Here is a 23,327-nt window from a genome sequence, read left to right as displayed (position 1 = left end):
ACAAAGAAAAAAAAAAAAAATGGCAGCACTCCAGGAGCCTAGTGAAAAAGTGAAGGATACTTTATTCTCCGATATCACATGTCCAAGCAACATTTTCGGGTAAAAAAAAGTATCCATGTGGAACTGAAAAGCTGCTTGTACCCGGCAAGCACCACTGATCTGCTACTTGTAATATTACATTACCGTCAGTCAAATCTACCTTTCTGGAGCATTGCGGCTTTAAGTCTCCTCACCTCGACATGCTTAGCATGTCATTCTCCGCAAGGAGAAATGATACTTCTTGGATATCGGTCAGACGCCTCTCTCACAGCCAAACCAGATCTCCCACTTTGCACTGATGAGGGGCAGTACCCCGAAACACAGTGTCTGCAAATGGAGATTCTGGCTTGGCTTTGATCCTAAGTCATGTAACTAGGCTCGTTAAAGGGTCAACATTGACTTTTAGGATTGCTACCTTCAATAGGTGGCACTAGAGTTCTAGTCCTCTTCCTCTCTGAAGAGACAATTTGCATAATTAGCATAATATACTGGGTAAATTGGTACATGAATGATGAGGTCCTGCTTCTGTCTGTACATAGGGAATCGAGAGTGTTGTGCCAACTACTGCTCATATATAAACAATGTGAGTCCCACTCCTGAATAGGGGCCTACCGGGGAATTCACCTGTTTCCCTGTGGGCCAGTCCGAACCTACATGATCCACTGATAGAGAATAAAGTATACTTCACTTTTCTTTACTGGAGCACTGTTATTTTTTGCCTACTATTTAGGGGATTTAAAGAAGCACTCACATAAAAGTTGTTATCCTCTTTAAGGGAACCTGTCAGCTGTTCTGGCCGCTATAACATGCGGCCACCGCCTTTCAGGGCTTATCTACAGCATTCTATAATGCTGTAGATAAGCCCCCGGTCCAGCCTTCAAGATAAGAAAAATAAATGTTACTATACTGGGGGCGGTCCCATGTGCTCCGGTCCGATGTGAGTATAATAAAACTTATTTTTCTTATCTTGCAAGTCGGACTGGGGGCTTATCTACAGCATAATAGAATGCTGTAGATAAGCCCTGAAAGGCAGTGGCCGCATCTTATAGCGGCCAAAACAGCTGACAGGTTCCCTTTACTATATTCCAGTCATCATATTATACAGCACTGTGCACTTACAAGTGCTCATTTTGCTCTTTTACGCCAGTTAATTCTTCTCTTTAACATTAGTTCTATGACATCACGTGATTAAAAACTGCCTAGCTGAATCCTTCTTAGCTCTATGTAGAAACAAGAGGTCTTTTTTCCCTGTATGAGTCAGTAGAACTACAATTTTCCATCACTGAAAAGTCTCTGGCAAGCAAGCTTTGCCTCCTCTTCAACTCCTGACCCAGCTGCTCAGCTCCTCCCCCTGCCAGAGACTTTGGAGTGAAGTAGAATTGTAGTTATAATGATGACTCATGCAAGGAAAATTGACTTCTTGTTCGTACATATAGCTTAGAAGGAATCAGCTAATCTGTTTTTAATCACTTGATGTCATAGATCTAGTGGAAAAGAAAAGAATTAGCTGGGTAGAAAGGCAAAATGAGCAATTGTAGGTACACAGTGCTGTATATATATATATATATATATATATATATATACATACACATTGACAGTAAATAGAAAGGGTAGGTTGGTTCCAGCACTAAGTAGTCTGATGCGCCAAATTACAAAAAGTAAAGTTATATAGAGGACTCGGTCCCCTATAAAAATCATATAAGCAGTATATGTTTCATTGCTGCAATTACTTTTAAAACTTGTTTTATTCCATGTGCAAATGAAGTGGCTTTGGTGCGCTCTTGGGGCGGACAAGGCCTCCGCATGCTCTTGGTGAGGACAAGGCCTTCACGCGCTCTTGGGGCAGACAAAGCCTCCGCGCGCTATTGGGGCGGACAAGGCCTCCGCGCGCTATTGGGGCGGACAAGGCCTCCGCACGCTATTGGGGCGGACAAGGCCTCCGCGCGCTATTGGGGCGGACAAGGCCTCCGCGCGCTATTGGGGCGGACAAGGCCTCTGCGCGCTATTGGGGCGGACAAGGCCTCCGCGCGCTATTGGGGCGGTATTGGGGCGGACAAGGCCTCCGCGCGCTATTGGGGCGGACAAGGCCTCCGTGCGCTATTGGGGCGGACAAGGCCTCCGCGCGCTCTTGGGGCGGACAAGGCCTCCGCGCGCTCTTGGGGAGGACAAGGCCTCCTCGCACTCTTGGGGAGGACAAGGCCTCCTCGCGCTCTTGGGGAGGACAAGGCCTCCGCGCACCTTTACGCTCCCTCACTTTGAATACTGGGCAGTTCATCTGATTCTGATTAACACTACTCACTTTGCCTAACTCTGGTGCTGCCCGTGCACACTGACTGCAGGAGTCAGCGGCATTCATACAGTATGATGCAGCTGGACACCATTTTCATCATTGCCTGCTGTTCGCTATTGCCACCACCATCATCCCTGTTAAACCCAGAAGTGCAGCGTGCGGCTTCAGAGAGGAGGATCAGTTATGTGTTCCTCTAGTCTTCTCTGCATCAAAGAATAGGACCATGTTAGTGGTGAAATTAACCCATTCTGTGATGTGCTGAAGAAAGGAGGAACATGTAACTCATCTTCTCTGAAGCTGCTCGCAACGCTTCAGAAAGTGGGGAGGGGCGGCTGCTGTCAGTAGGCAGTGATGAAAAGAAGACCTGCCCCCTTACTGTTGGCAGGCCGCTGACTTCTTCATAGTCAGTGTGAACCACAGTTAAGTTTGTCTGGAGCAAGCGCTGTCAATCAGTATCAGGGGAACTCCTCAGTATTAAAAAAAGGGGCATAGCCCAGAGCTATTGGGTGGATTTTGCTAATTGATAATATATTATTAATACTTCTATTATTTTAAGCATTCTTACTTTGCAGACCTGGCAAATGTATTTGCACAGTATTATTTATAAATATTTAGATGATAAATCAGATAGACAGGTATATATTATATACTGTATATACATATAAATAAGTCCTACGGCATTAAAAGGGCACCGCCACACACGTAACCGGGGGTTCTATAATGTGACATTTACAAATGCAAACCTGTTCATATCCTCCTAACAAGTACAAAAAGGTCAACTGCCGGATAACGGAGTGTGTACCATTTTTATTTACATATTTCAACAATCTACTTCTCTTTCCTAAGCTGCCAATGTAGCGGTTTGGCTGACATCCACGGTAATCTGTTCTCCTTCATTATGTTAATCTGTGGGCGGAAAGAATTCTGTCATCTTCAAATCGCTTGTACAGCAACGGTAAACACCTAGGCTTGTCTGTAATTGGACAGGTGTCGGCACCGGTGTCACCTAGGTTTTAATTCAATTAAAAAACTGGCTACTCTGCTCTCATTACCCACTGATTCCCTTTGATCTTATCGCCTGCCTGTGAAATTTACACTCAGCAAGTGTTCGCATTGGACTACAAAGTCAGCACTTCCAGAACAAAGATCACCACTGACATTATGCAGATTTTTTTTTTTTTTTTTTTGGGGGGGTTGGGAGGGAACCGCAATTTTTTTTGTATGCAAGTGCCAATAGCTAAGAAAGAATGCAATAATAATAATAACAACATTATTATTATTACTATTGATAATAGTAATGATAATTTCACTATTTTCTATGGAATATTTTTTACATTTATTTTATATTACTTTATTATTGTTATCATTATATACTTATACTAGCTGAAGAGCCCGGCGCTGCCCGGGCATAGTAACAAACTGTGGTTAGTTATAGCAAATTATAATTATCCTCCATCCCATACTCCCGTGCCCATATACCCATCATACATATCCACGATCCCATAGGCCCGTGCCCATATACCCATCATACATATCCTCCATCCCATAGTCGAGTACCCATATACCCATCATACATCCTCCGTCCCATGCCCATATACCAATCATACATATCCACGATCCCATAGGCCCGTGCCCATATACCCATCATACATATCCTCCATCTCATAGTCCCGTGCCCATATACCCATCACACATCCTCCATCCCATAGTCCCATGCTCATATACCCATCATACATATCCACGATCCCATAGGCCCGTGCCCATATACCCATCATACATATCCTCCATCCCATAGTCGAGTACCCATATACCCATCATACATCCTCCGTCCCATGCCCATATACCAATCATACATATCCACAATCCCATAGGCCCGTGCCCATATACCCATCATACATATCCTCCATCTCATAGTCCCATACCCATATACCCATCACACATCCTCCATCCCATAGTCCCATGCTCATATACCAATCATACATATCCACGATCCCATAGTCCCGTGCCCATATACCCATCATACATATCCTCCATCCCATAGTCCCGTGCCCATATACCCGTCATACATATCCTCCATCCCATAGTCCCGTGACCATATACCCATCACACATCCTCCATCCCATAGTCCCATGCTCATATACCCATCATACATATCCTCCATCCCATAGTCCCGTGCCCATATACCCATCACACATCCTCCATCCCATAGTCCCGTGCCCATATACCCATCATACATATCCTCCATCCCATAGTCCCGTGCCCATATACCCGTCATACATATCCTCCATCCCATAGTCCCGTGCCCATATACCCATCACACATCCTCCATCCCATAGTCCCATGCTCATATACCCGTCATACATATCCTCCATCCCATAGTCCCGTGCCCATATACCCATCACACATCCTCCATCCCATAGTCCCATGCTCATATACCCATCACACATCCTCCATCCCATAGTCCCGTGCCCATATACCCATCACACATCCTCCATCCCATAGTCCCGTGCCCATATACCCATCACACATCCGCCATCCCATAGTCCCGTGCCCATATACACATCACACATCCTCCATCCCATAGTCCCGTGCCCATATACCCATCACACATCCGCCATCCCATAGTCCCGTGCCCATATACCCGTCATACATATCCTCCATCCCATAGTCCAGTGCCCATATACCCATCACACATCCTCCATCCCATAGTCAACCATTATGATATCATAATGAGCGGCGGCGGGGCTTGCAACCTATGATGACATCAGCGTCGCCACGGCAACCATTGTGACATCACAATGAGGGGCGGAGCTTGACTCGCACACACTTTTTCCCCCAGTATGTAGATAAGGGCAAAATTGTTTGGTGAATTGGAACGCGTGGGGTTAAAATTTTGCCTCACAACATAGCTTAGGATGCTCTCAGGGTCCAGACGTGTGACTGTGCCAAATTTTGTGGCTGTAGCTGTGACGGTGCGGATGCCAATCCCAGACACACACACACACACACACACACACTTTGAGCTTTATATATTAGATTATTACTATTTTCAATTGTATTTTAACATTTTATATTTTTATTGCTAGATTATTATTGCTATTATATGCTTTATTTTTTTTTTAAAAATTTTTTAGTTTTTTTTTGCCTTATTTATACTACGATAACAATTTGCTAGTTTGTAAAACTTTGTCTGTGTATGACATGACATTTTAAAATGTTTTGCCTTTACGTTATATTCATCATTATTTCTTTCATACTGTTGTCATTTCATACTTTTATGCCTTATTATAGTTATGTTTGTTTTGCCGAGTTTATTGTAAACTGGAATGGAAATTAGCCAAATTTTTGACAGTAGCTCCTCCTACAATTAACCCTAAGCAAACTTCCTAACAGCTATATCTAATAAGGCCCACTAGTATGCCCCCATCTAGTGGCCCATTTCAGAACTACGCCTACTCATTCTATGAACTCTAGAGCCCTCCTCTAATGTTCCCAAAGGAGGCACTATCTTACCCTAATCTGTACAGAAATACAGTGCAATACAATAGTCATAATAAAGCATTATATCTTACAATATGTACAATATGGTAGCACATAACGTGGCAATACCAATCAGACAGTCAGTAATACACAGCCGTGTAGCAGTACCGAAGAATAACATTATATTTACATTAAAGCGCTTAAAGGGGAGGAGGCAATAAAAGGGGTGTTCTATCCCAATCCTCTACACCAGCCTTGTGACTTTGATCCTGGGGCAGGGCATGGTTTCCACCAGGTAACTGTATGAGCCACCTGACATACTAGCAAGTGCACCAACCCAGTGTGTATTGTGTCTCAATGTACTAAGGTGGTAGGAGCAGGCCACCTTTTTGAAAGACCCTACACTTGATCTTAGCCAAGAGGCCGAATTTACCTGTAGTTATTGCAAACATACTTCAGTCCCTTCCGGCAGTGATTTTACATATGTCCACAATTTCTGGACTGAGGTCTAAGGGGTGACGTTACACCTTGTGGAGAGTGACATATCAGCTCTGACATGCCAAGGTGAGGAGGCTTATGGGCCGTGCAATGCTCCTCTGGGAAATTTAATATGCAAATTGCCTCTTTAGAGAAAGAGGACTTGAAGTCTATAGCGCCACCTGTAGGAAGCAGCGATCCTACAAGTCACTATGGACCCTTTAACGAGCCTCGAAAGTCTCATTAAAGACTCATATCAAGGCTCGTTAAAGAGTTAATAGTGACTTGTTGAATTGGTGATTCCAACCATTGGCGCTAGAGAGTTCAAGTCCTCTTTCTCTCTGAAGAGGCAATTTGTATAACAATTTCTGGGACATTTTGTGCAGAAAGTGTCTTTTTGAGCTAAAAAGTTGAAAAAAAAGTTAAAAGAAAAAAAGAATATTTTCTTACTTTAGGCGAAGTTCATGATATGCCTGCGCCACTTTGATGAAAGTAAAACAAACACAGGCAAAGACATAAAATAGATTTTAAAGAAAAGGCGCAAATGGAAATATGACTTTGGTGCAAACCAAAAAAGGGGGTAAAAATAAAAACTAGACCAAAAGGCGCAAAGGAAAAAAAATTATCACGTTATTGCAAGATGTTTCATTGAAGGAAGGATTGTCCAAAGTGAACAATCCCTTTAAGTTTTTTTTTTTTTTTTCAATTGCAGATATGTAATTTTCTTCTTTACCTTTATTTATATTGTTTGGAATGAAGCTTAAATGTTGATAAGTTCTTATAAAAGAAAATACTGTCCTTATTTTTTGCCATGACTGTATATTATAGGGATTATTTGGAAGTTAAAGGGGAGCAGGAATACATGGCTGCTTCCATTTACGCACAACGCCACCCCGGTCCATGGTTTGTGTCTGTAATTACAGCTGCAATACCAAATACTATCCGCGAGAAGGGTCTTGTTTTTTATATGTAGCTTTAATGATCATCTTATTTCATTAAATAATTCTACAAAAAAAAAATCCAAATTTCTGGATTTAACCCATGCAGAGCCAAGCATCCCAAGAGAACACTAGTTAATCTATCAACAGCAAAAAAAAAAAAAAGTCTTTTCCCCACCACCTCCGACCCCTACGGGGAATTAGAAAATCAATTCAGCATATGGGACTAGTTAGGCAGATTGATAGTAAGGTGTATTTGGACCATGAGAAATGAGTACTAAATTATTTTTGCCGGACAAGTTTAGTGATGTTGAGTCACCCTGTTTTTCTCTAAATCATAAATATATTTTATGTGAAAAAATCGCAGAGACGTAACCTGTATTTCATCTTTTACATGCGATAAAGTCCAAGGTTTGGACCTGTCAAGGACTAATACCACTATCATTTGCTATTGCAAAATGACCACATTTTTCATCCCTTACAGCCCGAGCTGGGTGCTTAAGTGCAGGAATCACCACACGGAGAGCACTTACACATGTCGTGGGCTGTTTGTTAAGGTCACATATAAAGAAGCCATAAATGTAATGACTTTAGAAAAAAATCAAGATGCATTGCATTATTTCCCCCCAACGTGTTCCGGTGGCGATCCGTAGAAATTTACTAAGATGCTTTGGCTAAATAGGTCTGATAGCGGTTTAGTACTTTCTTACATAATGCGGTTGCGAGTATAAGGGCCGAGAACATTAGATCTTAGGGGAAAATACATCAGTTTATACTCCGATAATGTACAAATGGTTTAAAAGCATTTTCCGTTTTCAGAAAACTCCCATCTCGCAGCTGCAGTTTGTTTAAAAAAGAAAAAAACAGTGTGCTTTACCTACTCTCCACAGCTGCAGTGCTGAGTCTCCGTCGTGGGCCCTGGCTTCTGTTTTTGTTTGCAGCATTGACTTCATGTTGAAAGTGCGTGCTGCAGCCAATCGGAGAGCTCTGCGCTGGTTAACAGCTGGAGCCTTTGCCGGCTGCTGAGCTCACAGATTGGCTGCAGCGCTATCGAAATTACTTTAATGCTGCAGCGATCAGGAGTAATGGCAGACACTTGTCCTGGACCTGGAGTAAAGGGCAGTTTGTTTCTCTTAGGCTAGTTTCACACTAGCATTACTGGGCGCAGCGCATGGCCGCCGCTAAGCTCCGCCCCGTCCGGTCAGCTCCTCCTATGGGCGCATGACACTGCATGCGACCAGCGTACCCTATATTTAGCGTTGGGTACGCTGGTCGTGCGTTGGTACAGTTTTACTGGTGCTTGCGCTGACGTGCGCCAGACACACTGTGCTGCATTTTTGTGCACTTGGCGCAGCGCCAAAATGACGCAAGCGCCGGCAAAACTGTACCAGTGCACAACCAACGTATCCAACGCTAAATATAGGGTACGCTGGAGGAGCTGACTGTAGGTGGCATGGCCGGGGGCGGAGCTTAGCGGCGGCCGTGCGCTGTGCCCCCGGTAACGCTAGTGTGAAACTAGCCTAAAGGGGCACCGGGATTTTCCAAAGCTGGAAAACCCTTTAAGGCCATGTTTTCACGATGAGATTTTGACTATGTAGATTTTCACTCTGCTTTTGTAAGTGTGGCGCCCCTGAGGCTCAGTCACCACAGAGGTACTGCACCTTCTCCTAAGGTGTGGTGCCCCATCATCCAGGTAAGTTTGAGGCACCTGACCACGCTCCAACACTCGCACCCCACACAACAGAGTAGTTCAGCAAAACCACATTGCGGCTCCTTGCTTAGAGAGAAGCAGAGCACCTTTGGTGATTCCCTGCTTGGAACACTAGACGTGCTGGGAGGTGGGTGGAGTTGAGAATACAAAAAAGAGCGGGATGGTTTAGGATTACAGGTCAGTCAGTCAGACGGAGGGTCTGAGAGAGGAAGCCACTCGGAGAGGAGTGGGGATCCCTTGAAGAGGGATGGAGGAAGGAGTGCTGCAGCTGCCTCGGTGATCTGAGCCAGCTGGCACGGGAAAGGAAAGAAGGAGAAAGACATTGAACTGAAGCCTGAGCTTCCATAGGAGAGAAAGTCTAGTACGGAATGTAGGAGTAAAAGGGAACACAGAGGACGTGGGTTAAAGGAAGAACCCTGCCTAGAAGTTCTAAGCGCAAGGCTGGGGCCCGGTCCCCGAGGTTGTATGGACACTAATGGTTCTGCAGCAGACACCCGTGGAGTAGTGGGCTGTAAATGCACTACTCCCATCTAAAAATTGGTGGCACAACAGCAAAACGGATAGAGAGCCGGGACTCAGGAGTAGAGAGTCCCCGAAGCAGGCTACAGCTGTCTGCCGTACAAGTAGAGTTCTTGGGAACATCTGTCAGGAGGAACTCCAATGTAACTCAGTACTAGGAGATCTTCACACTTAAAGGCACTATAGAGGAGACGTTCAGAAAAGGCACATAAGTTCGCGGAGCGTGGAAGGGAGCATTCCATCTTGCCTGGAGGTTGACTGAGTCCCTGACCCGGAGGACACGGCACAGAAGCGGGCACTACAGACTGAGTAAAGCTTTGGAACTACATGCCCTGGTGTCCTCCATTCCTTCCTGTGTCCGTCCACCTGGCACTGCTACACCCCCTGCGCCAAACACTACACCATCTAAGTGTCTCTTCACCTATCTTGCCCTGGGACAACAGCCCTGCCTGTGGAGGGCTATAACATCTTTGCTGCACCATACCATCAGTCCCAGCGGATCTGCATGCAGGGTCGGCTTATCACCTCCCTTGCTGAACACCACAGGTGGCGTCACGAACTATTCATCTAACTACATTCCACCATTCACATCTTCCTATTACTTGGGCGCCCAGGGCCACGGTCTGGGTCACCGCTGCTGTGACACGTCCCACTGACACCGGCCCGGTACCGAGTACACCACAGCCCTGGGAGGGCGACTCATAAGCATTTTTTTTTTTTACATGAGCTCTTATCATGTTCTTGACGGTGCATTTTTTTTTGTCTCTTGTTGGTGTGTCATGCTTTAAATAAAGCTGCTTTCATTTTGATACTTTCTGGTATTCAGCTTTGAAAAAACTTTATTGATAGAGTCATTTTTTTTTACGCGTTTGTAGAGTCGGTGGTGGGCCGAGCTGGGGGGGGTGGTCCCTCTTTCACTACCGCGCAGAGATGACACAGAGACAAGATGGAGGCAGTTACTGGGTACAACAGGTCCAAGTTTATTTCTTTACTTGCCGTTCACCTAACGGCCTCCGCAAAACACCGCACTTCTCTTCACTTGTCGGCTCTTCGATTTCAGAGCCGTTTTCACACTGTCACCAGGGACGTATTTGTACGTACCGTCCCTCCTTTAGTGTTTGACGTTCTTGACAGGTCCGTCACTGTGGCCGCCCTAGGCCCATAAACCAACAGCGCTTCCACTGGTCAGTCGTCGTGTTAAATACGGTATCCTGCACCCACTGCCACGTCTCTTCTGCGGTACCTTCCTGTCAGGACCACCCCCCTGACGTTCTCTCTCCTCAGTCCCCCTGGTCGGATTCTCCTCAGAGCGCACAGACTGTCGCAGTCTTCCTGTCATCTGAGCTCCCCCTGGGGACTGGAACTTTCTGGAACCCTCCCTCAGAATTTATAGCTCACCCGGTTCCTTGAAACTGTCACTCCAACCATGCCCCCCATGACCAACGGTTTCTAAAGCCCTAAGCTGCTGTCAAGTCCTTTGCTCACACTCCTCCCTGCCATCTAATGGTCAACCCAAGGTACTGCACGTCCACTACACTTTCCTAGCTGTTTCCCCACTGTACACCTACCTACACTGTGCATCCCTTTCCTTCTTCACTCAGACTAGTCCGTCCGTCCGTCCGGTCACCTTCCCTACACTCCCCCTTCCTTTGTCCATTGTCATCCTCGACAATCGTCATCCCTGCCTTCATCATTCTGAAGCTACACCTACATTCTGTTGTCGGACCAGCTGTTGAGCCAAACCCACTATCTGCGGGGGCCGAACCATACTGGGAGCACTATGCTCTGAGCAGCCTACTGCTACTCACCAGCGCGCACGCCACATGACAACGTCTTTCAAACTGGGCAAGGTACACCCGTATTCTCTCTACGGCGTGTATCTTTCCCCTACTCTCCCCTTCTGTTACCTTTCACTATTCGGTACGCCATGATCGAGGTCTCTTACCTTCCAGGTCATTACCAGCGCCCGCCTTCCTCTTTCAGGGGTGTCCGTGGTGTTGGGGACCTGACCTAGGACGGCTGTCTCTCTCACGTCTTCCAACTCATTTTCCCTTCTTTCAATTTCATGTCATGGTCGGCGTCCCGGTCTCCCAGACCTCCTCAACTCTTAGATCCCTACCGGATCTCACACTTTCCTTTGGTCCCGCAGACCTTCCCTTACCCGGACCTGTTGCATTTTACTTGTGCATATTGTACACCAAAACAACTTTACAATATCACAAGTACCCATTTTTTTTTTCATTTTCTCTTGCTTTTAAAACCAAAATATAACATAACATTGCATGTCTTCTTTCCTCCTCCCCCCTTCCTTGGACCTGGACACTCCTCCGCTTTCCGTATCCCCGTTCTGTCAGGTAAACATATTTTCCCAGAAAAAAAAAAAAAAAATGGCTCAGGGACGGGGGCAGGGGTCTCACTCAACTCTGCGTATCCCATAGGGTCCTCTGCAGCCCGACCTTCCGGTTTGCTGGAGACTGCGTGCTGTGGCAGAATGGTGGGGGCCGCTTGCGGAGACACTGGAGGTGCCGGGGGTACTCTCACCTTCCCCGGCGCTGTGGCCTTCATCACATCAACACACGGCTTCCCCCGCAGCCTCCGTCCCCCGCTCCACTGTCCTGCGGGCCTTTCCCCTAAACTCGGGGGCTCCGCTGAGAAGTCCTCTGCTGGTATTGGTGGCGGCCATTCTCGCTGACTCCGCTCAGGCTCCGCTCCCCAGCTCAGCATCCCGCTGCTCTCCCGTGGCTCTGAGGGCGACTTCTGGCACAGCTCCATCTCCTGCCGCCATTGCCACTCTAGTCGGCCGATGCCCCGACACCCGCAGCGTCTCATACCGTCCGTTGGGCAGCACTCGAATGGCATCAGACAGCCGCAGCCAAGTTTTTCTTCTGTGCCACTACCTCTGTGAGGTGGGGTGTCGGCAGGCCTCTCCACCCACCTGTCAGGGTCCAATATATGGAAGCGTCGATCTCCAGGCACATACTGCTTCCTTTTGGGGTACGTTGGAGGGGGTCCCAGTCCATTCTGATCAACTGCAAACACCCGGACCTCTCCTCTGCGCTGAAGCAGCACCGCCATACTGCACAGTCCCTGGTACCGCCCCGGATCCTCTGCTGGCCACACAGATCCGCCACAGCGCTCCCCTTTTGTATTCCACAGGTAGGTAATTTGTAATCCACAGGTAATTGTAATCCAAACAGAGTAGTCCAAGTCCTTTTCCATTCTTTGAGGCAGGTCTGCTGCAGAAGATGATGTATTAGCGGCGGCGATCCTGCCGACTACGCCAAATGTAGAGTCGGTGGTGGGCCGAGCTGGGGGGGGGGTGGTCCCTCTTTCACTACCGCGCAGAGATGACACAGAGACAAGATGGAGGCAGTTACTGGGTACAACAGGTCCAAGTTTATTTCTTTACTTGCCGTTCACCTAACGGCCTCCGCAACACACCGCACTTCTCTTCACTTGTCGGCTCTTCGATTTCAGAGCCGTTTTCACACTGTCACCAGGGACGTATTTGTACGTACCGTCCCTCCTTTAGTGTTTGACGTTCTTGACAGGTCCGTCACTGTGGCCGCCTTAGGCCCATAAACCAACAGCGCTTCCACTGGTCAGTCGTCGTGTTAAATACGGTATCCTGCACCCACTGCCACGTCTCTTCTGCGGTTCTTCCTGTCAGGACCACCCCCCTGACGTTCTCTCTCCTCAGTCCCCCTGGTCGGATTCTCCTCAGAGCGCACAGACTGTCGCAGTCTTCCTGTCATCTGAGCTCCCCCTGGGGACTGGAACTTTCTGGAACCCTCCCTCAGAATTTATAGCTCACCCGGTTCCTTGAAACTGTCACTCCAACCACGCCCCCCATGACCAACGGTTTCTAAAGCCCTAAGCTGCTGTCAAGTCCTTTGCTCACACTCCTCCCTGCCATCTAATGGTCAACCCAAGGTACTGCACGTCCACTACACTTTCCTAGCTGTTTCCCCACTGTACACCTACCTACACTGTGCATCCCTTTCCTTCTTCACTCAGACTAGTCCGTCCGTCCGTCAGGTCACCTTCCCTACACGTTTCCACCTTAGAAATGCCCTTTTGTTTTCTACTTTGCTTATTTTCTGCATCCAATGCAAGTGTATATGGAAAATCTGCACATAAAACTCAGCTTACCCCCACAAGAAGAATTCACATGCTGCAGATTTGAAATACGCACCGCATGTCAGTATACGCAACGTTAAAGAAAAAAAAAAAAGCAGTAGGCTGGAGATTTCTATATATTCCATCCACTTTGCTGGAACTGTAAGACGCTACGTTTTTGAAAGAAGGAAAAAACAAAACATCAAAAACTCATAGTGGATAAGCAGCCTTGGGCCCCATTCACACGTTCACTATTCGTTCAGTTTTTGACCTCAGTATTTATAAGGAGGAGTGGAGCAATCAGAAGAAAAGTATAATAGAAACCCGTCACCACTTTTTCACCGACTGTGTGCACGTGGCCTTAGCCTTGGCCATATTTGATGCTGCTCTTAGGCTACTTTCAGACTTCAGTTTGGAAGATCAGGCGTGATGCGGCGAAAAATGTAAAAGCTGGATCCGGCGCCGGTTGCCACCGGATCCGGCTTTTACCCCATAGACTAGCATTATCGCCGCATTGCGCCTGATGGCCATGCGGGGTGTCCGGCTTTTGCCGGAAAGGGCAAAAAATGTCTGTCCGGCTTTTGCAAAAACGTTCCCTGCAACGTTTTTTGACAGCGCCGGACCGCTTTTTTCCACTGCGCATGCCCGAAGTCTCTCTCGCCCTCTCCCTTTCCTGCACCGTCTCCGGCCTCAACAGATGATCCGGCGGGCTGCGGCTTCTACCGGATCAGGTTTGACAACTTTTCGCCGCAGCCCGCCGGATTTAAAAATCTGAAGTCTGAAAGTAGCCTTAGGCTACATTTACACGATGAGCTTTTGCTGAGTTTTTGATATTGCAGATTTTCTGCACCTTATTAATCAGTAAATTAGGTTACTTGCGTTTTTATCGTGTTTCTGATGCTGCGTTTTGTTTCTCTTGTCTATTTAAATAAAGTTGCTTTGATTTTGATACTTCCTGGTATTTTGACAAAACTTTATTGATAGTCATGTGCGGATTACATACATTGTCAAATATGTTTTCGTCATGGAAACTCGTTAAAAACACATGTGCTTTTTTTTTTTTTTACAAGTCGAATTTCCACATGGGTAGGACGGGCTGACCCCTATCTCTTTGACTGCTCCTAAACCCTGATACATCCTATTAACTCTCTCAGCACTATACATGCTGAATCCTGCTTTTCTGAGCTTACATTACCAAGGCTGACCTCCTTGATGGCACATTTCTCCCCTTGAGGACCTGTTCGGGGGGCCATCTAACAATACTGCAGAGAATGATTAAAGCAAATATGCAAAAAATCGGAATAATAGCATGACCTAAATTACCTTTACAAATGACTATGGTCTATAAGCTGCCTGTACTCTGTCATCTCACTATCATAGACAATTAAAAGTGCTGGTGCACATACGCAGTTGCCGCTCCATTATGATGGGGAATATGAGAAAAATATGAGTTTTCTCAGGACTGGATGGCCTCTACTCATTACCAAACCTTTGGATAGGTGATAATTTGAGATCCGTCTGTGATCCCGTTTTTTTAATTTATTTGACTCATTTATATAGCGCCATTAATTCCACAGCACTTTACAGACATCATCACCCCTCTCCCCGATGGGGCTCACAGTCTAAATTCCCTATCAGTATGTCTTTGGAATGTGGGAGGAAACCGGAGATCCCGGAGGAAACCCACGCAAACATGGGGAGAACATACAAACTCCTTGCAGATGTTGTCCTTGGTGGGATTTGAACCCAGGACCCCAGCGCTGCAAGGCTGCAGTGTTAACCACTGAGTCACCGTGCTGCCCACTGAATATTAGGTCATGCACAACATCATCATTGCAGGAAGCATCATGTCAGGCACTGGGATTTGGGAAGGTAGGAAGAAGTTTGCAGGGTTCAGGTTCATGCTAATTTTTTTGCTCAATTTTAGAGAAAACATATTCCACAGCGCTTTTACAGTTTGCACACATCATCATCACTGTCCCCGATGGGGCTCACAATCTAAATTCCCTAACCGTATGTCTTTGGAAGGAAACCGGAGAACCCAGAGTAAACCCACACAAACATGGGGAGAACATACAAACTCCTTGGTGGGATTCAAACCCAGGACTCCAGCGTTGCAAGACTGCAGTGCTATCCACTGAGCCACCGTGCTGCCGGCTTATAATTTCGGGAATAACCCTTTAAGACTGACAAATGAAATAGCAAGCGGTACCAGTAAAGAATTTTCCAGTATTTTGTGACTTACCATTGATGCCATCTAGGACTATGGTTTGGGTTGTGGCTATACTCTGGTTGTCTTCAGGTTTTGCAGTCAGTATATAGTGCTCAATGATTCCTCTGATTCCAGCAGGTCTATCCCAGGTCACCTCCACACTGGATCCACTGAGTTGAAGAACTTCCAGAGGAATTAGTCCACCGTGAGGATCTATAAAATCCACAAAACATATAATTATATTTTTTTTCTTCCAAAATCGGCACCACTCCTGCTCATGGGATGTGTCTGGTACTGCAAAATATCACTACGGAAGTGGAAAGGGATAAGATAAAATACCACATACGATCCATAGATACAGTATGTGTGGTAAGATTTTTATTTTTCTAATTTGCTGTATTTTTCCAATCCTGTACAGTCTGTTTAATATTTTGTACATAATAGTTGCCATAAGTGTCTTTTATAGCCAAAATCCTATATAGATTGCCTGGACTTCTTAAATGGAATCTGTCCCCGTGATTTTCATATTTAATCTGTGAGCATCATAAAGTAGATACAAAGACCATGATTCCAGCTATGTATCACTTACTGGGCTGCTTGCTATAGTTTTGATAATATCCTGCTGATAAAACAAGGACTAGTAAAGCCACTGCTAAGTATCCAAACCACACCCCCACCACTGGTTAGTATATTTAAGCCTATGCACAGTGTACATGGGAAGCTACCAATCAGTGGTGTGGGCGGAGTTATACAGAGCTCACCATTCAGAGAGCTGCTAGATCTGCAGCAGAGAAAACTGTGATTTTATCAAAACTGCAGCAAGCAGCCCAGTAAGTGATACATCATTTGAATCGGGGTCTCTGCTCTCAGACTGAGCAGCAAAAACCTGGTGACAGACTCCATTTTAAGGACAATGTGAATTAATTCTGTCCCAGAAGAAAATATATTTGCTCATAGTCACTTCCTTCTGAAGAAGCAACCGTTTTTCCACCTCACATAGACAAATCGCCAGGTCCAGAGATATGTTCTTACTAGATGATTTACATTGTCGGAAAGTCTACTTTAATTACCTTTAATGATACATATTTCAGATAAAAAAGTAAAATCAGCTTTCCCAGAATGCATTGCAGTTACAATATAATTACTTCAAGGGGTTTTTCTATAGCTAGAATATGTCATCATTTTATGATTGTTGAGGGTCTGACCTCTGGAACCTTCTGATCCTGAGAATGAAGGGGATGTAGATCCTTCACCAGCTCTGCTTCCCTTGATTCTCAGGATTGATGGGGTCCCAGTGAATGGACCAGAAGCGAGTACAAAGTGATGGAATATATTGATGATATACTATCACGCTATGAGATGGAAGAACCCCTTTAATTTAGCTGTTAGAGATGTATCTAAACTGACTCTAATATCAGCCATGATGAATAGAGTTAGGGGCCACTTATAATTAAAAGGAGCCTGCTAGCACTTACTTTTTCTACATGTGAAATTAGTAGAATAGCTTTATAGCTACTTGTCCCCCAATACAAACTGTACCTTTTTTATAGAGATCCGATGAGTCAGTCGTGAGAAATCTAGCTTAAAAGTCTTATGCAAAACAGGCTGGATGTGCACTGGAGGTGTGTCAATGCGTATGGACTGTTTCTTCCAAGTACATAGACACACCCCTTTTGTGCACTTGTAGCCTGATTTGCATATGTCGCACCCCGGGGGCCGTGGGGTACTCGGTACCGGGCCCGTCGACTTCAATGGGAGACGGTGTCACAGTGGCCGGGACCCGGTCCATGGCCCCAGGCGGACAATCGAAAAGAGAAATTGTTTGTTGTTGCTGAAGTGCAACAAATTGGGGATAAAGTTTATAGTGTGGTATTCTGGTCAGAGGTGACCAGCGCTGCGGTGTTGTTCCTCTGGGACCATTGGTGTGTCGCAGCTGAGGTGACAATAGCTCTCCACAGGTCGAGCAATAGTCCCAGGGCTGTTGAGTGTGGTTTCAGGGGATATGGTGACAAGCAGTGTGGAGGATGTAGCAGTGCTGAGTGTTGGATGTAGAAAGGAGACAAGGACTCAGTAGAATGCAGTTCCAAAGGGCTTTACTCACTGTCTGGTGCGCACAGACGCCCACTTCGGTGCTGAGTCCTCCAGGTTAGGGGTCCAATAAACTTCCGGGTAGATGAGTATACCCCTCCAACACTCTCTTTCAGTATGTTCCTTCCTAGGCCGTCTCACCAACCTAGTTTCTACTCTCCTTCCTCCCTTTCTAGCACCTTCACAGTCAGTGTCCCAGGCCAGCTGCCGCGGATCCTGTCAGAATTCGTCACTCAGGCGGCTTCTTGATCCTATATGGCTGCCTTTCTGGGAAGGTAACTGTGGGATTCGCTGTGGCCCATACAGCAACCACAGCTGTCAGCTTGCTAGTTAAGTTCGTCGTTCACTTCGCTAGGCTAGGGGCTGAGACCCTTCTGAGACCTAATTTCTTTCCCCACCTGATAGCAATCAGCGTGGGACTCTAGAAATTCCTCTCTTTCCTCCCGGGAGCTTTCCCTCCCAGCCAAACTATTCGGCAGCTTCTCCTGACATGAGCTGCTCCAAGCACATCCTTCTACCTGCTCTTCCCCTGAGGAACTCCTACCAACTGACTTCAAATCTCCCACTCTTTCTATAAGCTCCGCTCACTCGCTGTTCCCATTGGCTGCTCTACATCAGTCAGGGGTGAGGTCTTCCTCCCGAAGGGTACGCCCAGGTGCCCTGACTAGCTAGTGTGTGTGTTGAGTGCAGTGTTAAGAGTGTGGTGAGGTGCCCCCAACTTACCCGGTTGTGAGATACCACACCTCTGGCTGAGATGCAGTACCTCTGTGGCGATTGGACCCGCAGGGGCGCCACATTTATGACTTCTACACTAGTACACTAGATTTCTCATGACTGGCACATCAGATCTCTACAAAAAAGGTGTCCTTTTTCTTGGGGAACAAGCTCCTATACAGCTGTACCATTTACGTTCATATGTAAAATCTGTCGACATGTTCCCTTTAAGGCATAAAAGTTTGAGAAAAATGCAGCAAATTAGGAATAAAAAAAAAACAAATAAAATCCACTTACATGCAGATTTTGAACGACCTCTGCTCCAGGGACTGGCTCCTGATCCGCCATCATTAGACGCAATCACACGATACAAATATTCTGTAAAATTACAACAATAATAAAAAGTAAACCTAATATATAAAGCTCAAGTGTGTGTATGTATGTATGTGTGTGTGTATGTGTGTATGTCCGGGATTGGCATCCGCACCGTCACAGCTACTGCCACAAAATTTGGCACAGTCACACGTCTGGACCCTGAGAGCGTCCTAAGCTATGTTGTGAGGTGAAATTTTCACCCCGCGCGTTTCAATTCACCAAACAATTTTGCCCCTATCTACATAATGGGGAAAAAGTGTGTGTGCATCAAGCTCCACCCTTCATTATGATGTCACAATGGTTGCCATGGCGACGCTGATTCATCATAGGTTGCAATGGGGACGTTTATGTCATAACGGTTGCCATAGTGATGATGATGTCATAATGGGTATATGGGCACGGGACTATGGGATGGAGGATGTGTGATGGGCATATGGGCACGGGACTATGGGATGGAGGATATGTATGATGGGTATATGGGCATGGGACTATGGGATGGAGGATGTGTGATGGGTATATGGGCATGGGACTATGAGATGAAGGATGTGTGATGGGTATATGGGCATGGGACCATGGGATGGCGAATATGTATGATGGGTATATGGGCACAGGACTATGAGATGAAGGATGTGTGATGGGTATATGGGCATGGGACCATGGGATGGCGAATATGTATGATGGGTATATGGGCACGGGACTATGGGATGGAGGATATGTATGATGGGTATATGGGCATGGGACTATGGGATGGAGGATATGTATGATGGGTATATGGGCACGGGACTATGAGATGAAGGATGTGTGATGGGTATATGGGCATGGGACCATGGGATGGAGGATATGTATGATGGGTATATGGGCATGGGACTATGGGATGGAGGATATGTATGATGGGTATATGGGCACGGGACTATGAGATGAAGGATGTGTGATGGGTATATGGGCATGGGACCATGGGATGGCGAATATGTATGATGGGTATATGGGCACGGGACTATGGGATGGAGGATATGTATGATGGGTATATGGGCATGGGACTATGAGATGAAGGATGTGTGATGGGTATATGGGCATGGGACCATGGGATGGCGAATATGTATGATGGGTATATGGGCACGGGACTATGGGATGGAGGATGTGTGATGGGTATATGGGCATGGGACTATGGGATGGAGGATATGTATGATGGGTATATGGGCACGGGACTATGGGATGGAGGATATGTATGATGGGTATATGGGCACGGGACTATGGGATGGAGGATGTGTGATGGGTATATGGGCATGGGACTATGAGATGAAGGATGTGTGATGGGTATATGGGCACTCGACTATGGGATGGAGGATATGTATGACGGGTATATGGGCACGGGCCTATGGGATACTGGATATGTATGATGGGTATATGGGCACGGGACTATGGGATGGAGGATAATTATAATTTTTTATAACTCACCACAGTTAGTTACTATGCCCGGGCAGCGCCGGGCTCTTCAGCTAGTAATAATACATAATATAAGCAATAAAAGTATTCAAAAGCACCAGGGTCATGAAAATGCACAATGTTTTCTGAACTGAAGATGATTAAAAAAAATAATTCACATGTCCTTGATTCATTGGCCATGTTTGCAGTCCATAGTCACCGGACCAGAGTCCTAAGAATCTCCTCCTGACTGCCACCATTCTCGGAGCCTCTGCTGATTAGTATACTACAGTGTTCCCCAACTCCAGTCCTCAATAGCCACCAACAGGTCATGTTTTCAGGATTTCCTTAGTATTGCACAGGTGATGATTGCATCACCTGGACAGGCAAGAATTCAATCACCTGGGCAATACTAAGGAAATCCTGAAAATATGACCTGTTGGTGGCTCTTGAGGACCGGAGTTGGGGAACACTGGTGTACTAGATGTGACACCATGCAATGATGACATCATGCCAGACCTACAAATCAGAAGAGGAGCAAAGGAACTGAACAGGTAGGAGGAGGTTTGTGGTTCACAGGCTCTGGTCTGGCAGGAATGGATTACCGGTACTATCATGGCCGTTGGACCAGGGTCGTGTGACTTTTTGATCACCATTAGTTAAAAACTTGGTATAAATATATATATTTTCCATCTCTTCTGCAATAATACACTGTGGCTTGCTGGGAAAAATAATGTCTCCACTGACTTTTCCATCTGGAGTTGGTAATGTATGAGGAAAAATACGACATAGGAATAACTGAGACATGGTTAGATGACAGCTATGACTGGGCAGCTAACTTGCAAGGATATGATTTGTTTAGGAGGGATCGTTAAAAAAAAGGAAAGGGGGTGGAGTCTGTCTATATATAAAGTCCACTTTAAAGTCCACACTAAGAGAAGATATACAAGAGGGAAATGAAGAGGTGGAGTCTCTATGGGTGGAATACAAGGAGGGAAAAGTAATAAAATCCTCATAGGGGTTTGTTATAAGCCACCAAATACAACAGAAACCACTGAGAATGTATTATTGAAACAAATAGACAAAGCAGCAAATCCCAATGAGGTGATTATTATGGGGGACTTCAACTACCCCGACATAGACTGGGAAACTGAAACCTGCAGATCTCAGAAAGGAAACCAATTTCTGTCAGTTACCAAAGATAATTATCTGTCACCAGTTGTGCAGGGCCCAACTAGAGTGACAGCCCTTCTGGACTTAATTTTAAGCAACAGGCCAGATAGAATAACAGAAGTACGTCGATGGGCACCTAGGGAACAGTGACCACAATATAATACAATTCCACTTGTCCTTCAGTAAGGTGCCCTGGAAGAGGGTTACAAAAACGCTGAATTTCAGGAAAGCAAAGTTTGATCAGCTTAGAGAGGACCTTCTGTCACGGCCCCTGGCCTTGCTGTCACGGCCCCTGGGCCCCCAGTCACGCTCCCCGCCAAGCGTCCCAGTGCGCGCGGCCATACTCACCTCGCCCGGCAGCCGCGCTCCCTCAGCTCCGGCGTCCCTCTCTGTCCGGCCCGAGGCCGGTGACGTCACCGCAGGCCTCGCGCATGCGCCGTAGGCCGCGGCCGGCTCTCCACATCTGAGCTGATCTGGTCTTCGGCGGTGCCCTGCCCCAATTGCGCCGCCGGACCAATGGGGGCACAGCGGCAGCTATATCATGCCGCCCTCCCTTAGTGGAGGCGCCTGACCGCTGTTGTTCTTGCAGCACTTTAGGCTCCATGCTCTCGCCTGGCATCAGGCTCCCTGCCTTAATCTTTGTGTTTCCTTCCAGCTCTACTCCCTGTGTCCGTGCCTGCTCCAGTCCTGTGTCCGTACCTGCTCCAGTCCTGTGTCCGTACCTGCTCCAGTCCTGTCTCTGTACCTGCTCCAGTCCTGCTACCTGTCTCCATACCTGTTCCAGTCCTGCCTACCGGTGTCCGTACCTGCTCCAGTCCTGTGTCCGTACCTGCTCCAGTCCTGTGTCCGTACCTGCTCCAGTCCTGTCTCCGTACCGGCTCTAGTCCTGCTACCTGTCTCCGTACCTGTTCCAGTCCTGCCTACCGGTGTCCGTACCTGCTCCAGTCCTGTGTCCGTGCCTGTTCCAGTCCTGTCTCCGTACCTGCTCCAGCCCTGCCAACCCGAGTCCGTACCTGCTGTCTGTCTCAAGCCTTGCCTACCTGGGCTTCAACCTGCTGTCCTGTTCTAGTCTAGTCTACCGGTGTCTGTTCCAGCTGTCCTTACGCAGTTCTTCTTCCCGTCTGCAGCTCTGTGATCCATTCCGAGCCGCCCTCTTGGTTCCGGCTACCGTGGCATTCGAACCCCTGGACCTGCGCCAAATGGTCCCTGTATAGGGGTCGGCCACACCTGGTTGCTCGTCCGGGGCCCCTCGGTGCCACGGTCCAGAGGGTCCACTCCAGGGAATTCCGCCTTGCCATGTGCGGTGCTAACAGTACAGTCAGGCCATGGATCCCACCGGTGTTTCAGCTCCCGGTCAAAAGGAGTTCCTCTTTTTACGGGAGAACCAGGGGCGCATCATGTCGGTCATGAAGGCCATGAAGTCCCGCCTGTCCGCTCTTCAGGCAGCCGATCCAGGGAATGCCGCTCAGCTGGCCGGCCTCCAGCAGGAGTTGAGCCAGCAGCGGGACGCTCAGACCCATATTTTGACTTATATGGCCTCGGTAGACAACCGTCTGGGAGATCTCCAGTCCGCCGCCGCGGTCTCGGCCGCCATCCCCAGTCCCGCTCTGTTTCCCTCTCCTCACCTTGTCAAACCACCCCGATACAGTGGGGACTCCAAACAGTGTAGAGGGTTCCTAAACCAGTGTGGCTTGCATTTCGAGCTTCAGCCTCACCAGTATCCCTCCGATCGGGCCAAGGTGGCCTTTATCATGTCCCATCTGGAGGGAG

General features: G+C 47.1%; 1 protein-coding gene across 1 annotated transcript in view; it reads right to left on the bottom strand.

The window, feature by feature from the left end:
• The window catches only part of USH2A (usherin), a 994,545-nt gene that overhangs the window by 488,404 nt on the left and 482,814 nt on the right, over positions 1-23,327 (bottom strand). The window contains exons 28-29 of the mRNA XM_073553328.1: positions 18,885-18,965; positions 15,819-15,998 (exon numbers count right to left, since the gene is read on the bottom strand). Coding sequence (XP_073409429.1) covers positions 15,819-15,998; positions 18,885-18,965 — 261 coding nt within the window. The remainder of the gene's footprint in view (positions 1-15,818; positions 15,999-18,884; positions 18,966-23,327) is intronic.

The sequence above is a fragment of the Dendrobates tinctorius genome, unplaced genomic scaffold (assembly GCF_039654945.1).
Source record: "Dendrobates tinctorius isolate UK_male_01 unplaced genomic scaffold, ASM3965494v1 ptg000201l, whole genome shotgun sequence".
NCBI classification, from domain to species: domain Eukaryota; kingdom Metazoa; phylum Chordata; class Amphibia; order Anura; family Dendrobatidae; genus Dendrobates; species Dendrobates tinctorius.
This window is presented reverse-complemented; position numbering and strand designations above follow the sequence as displayed.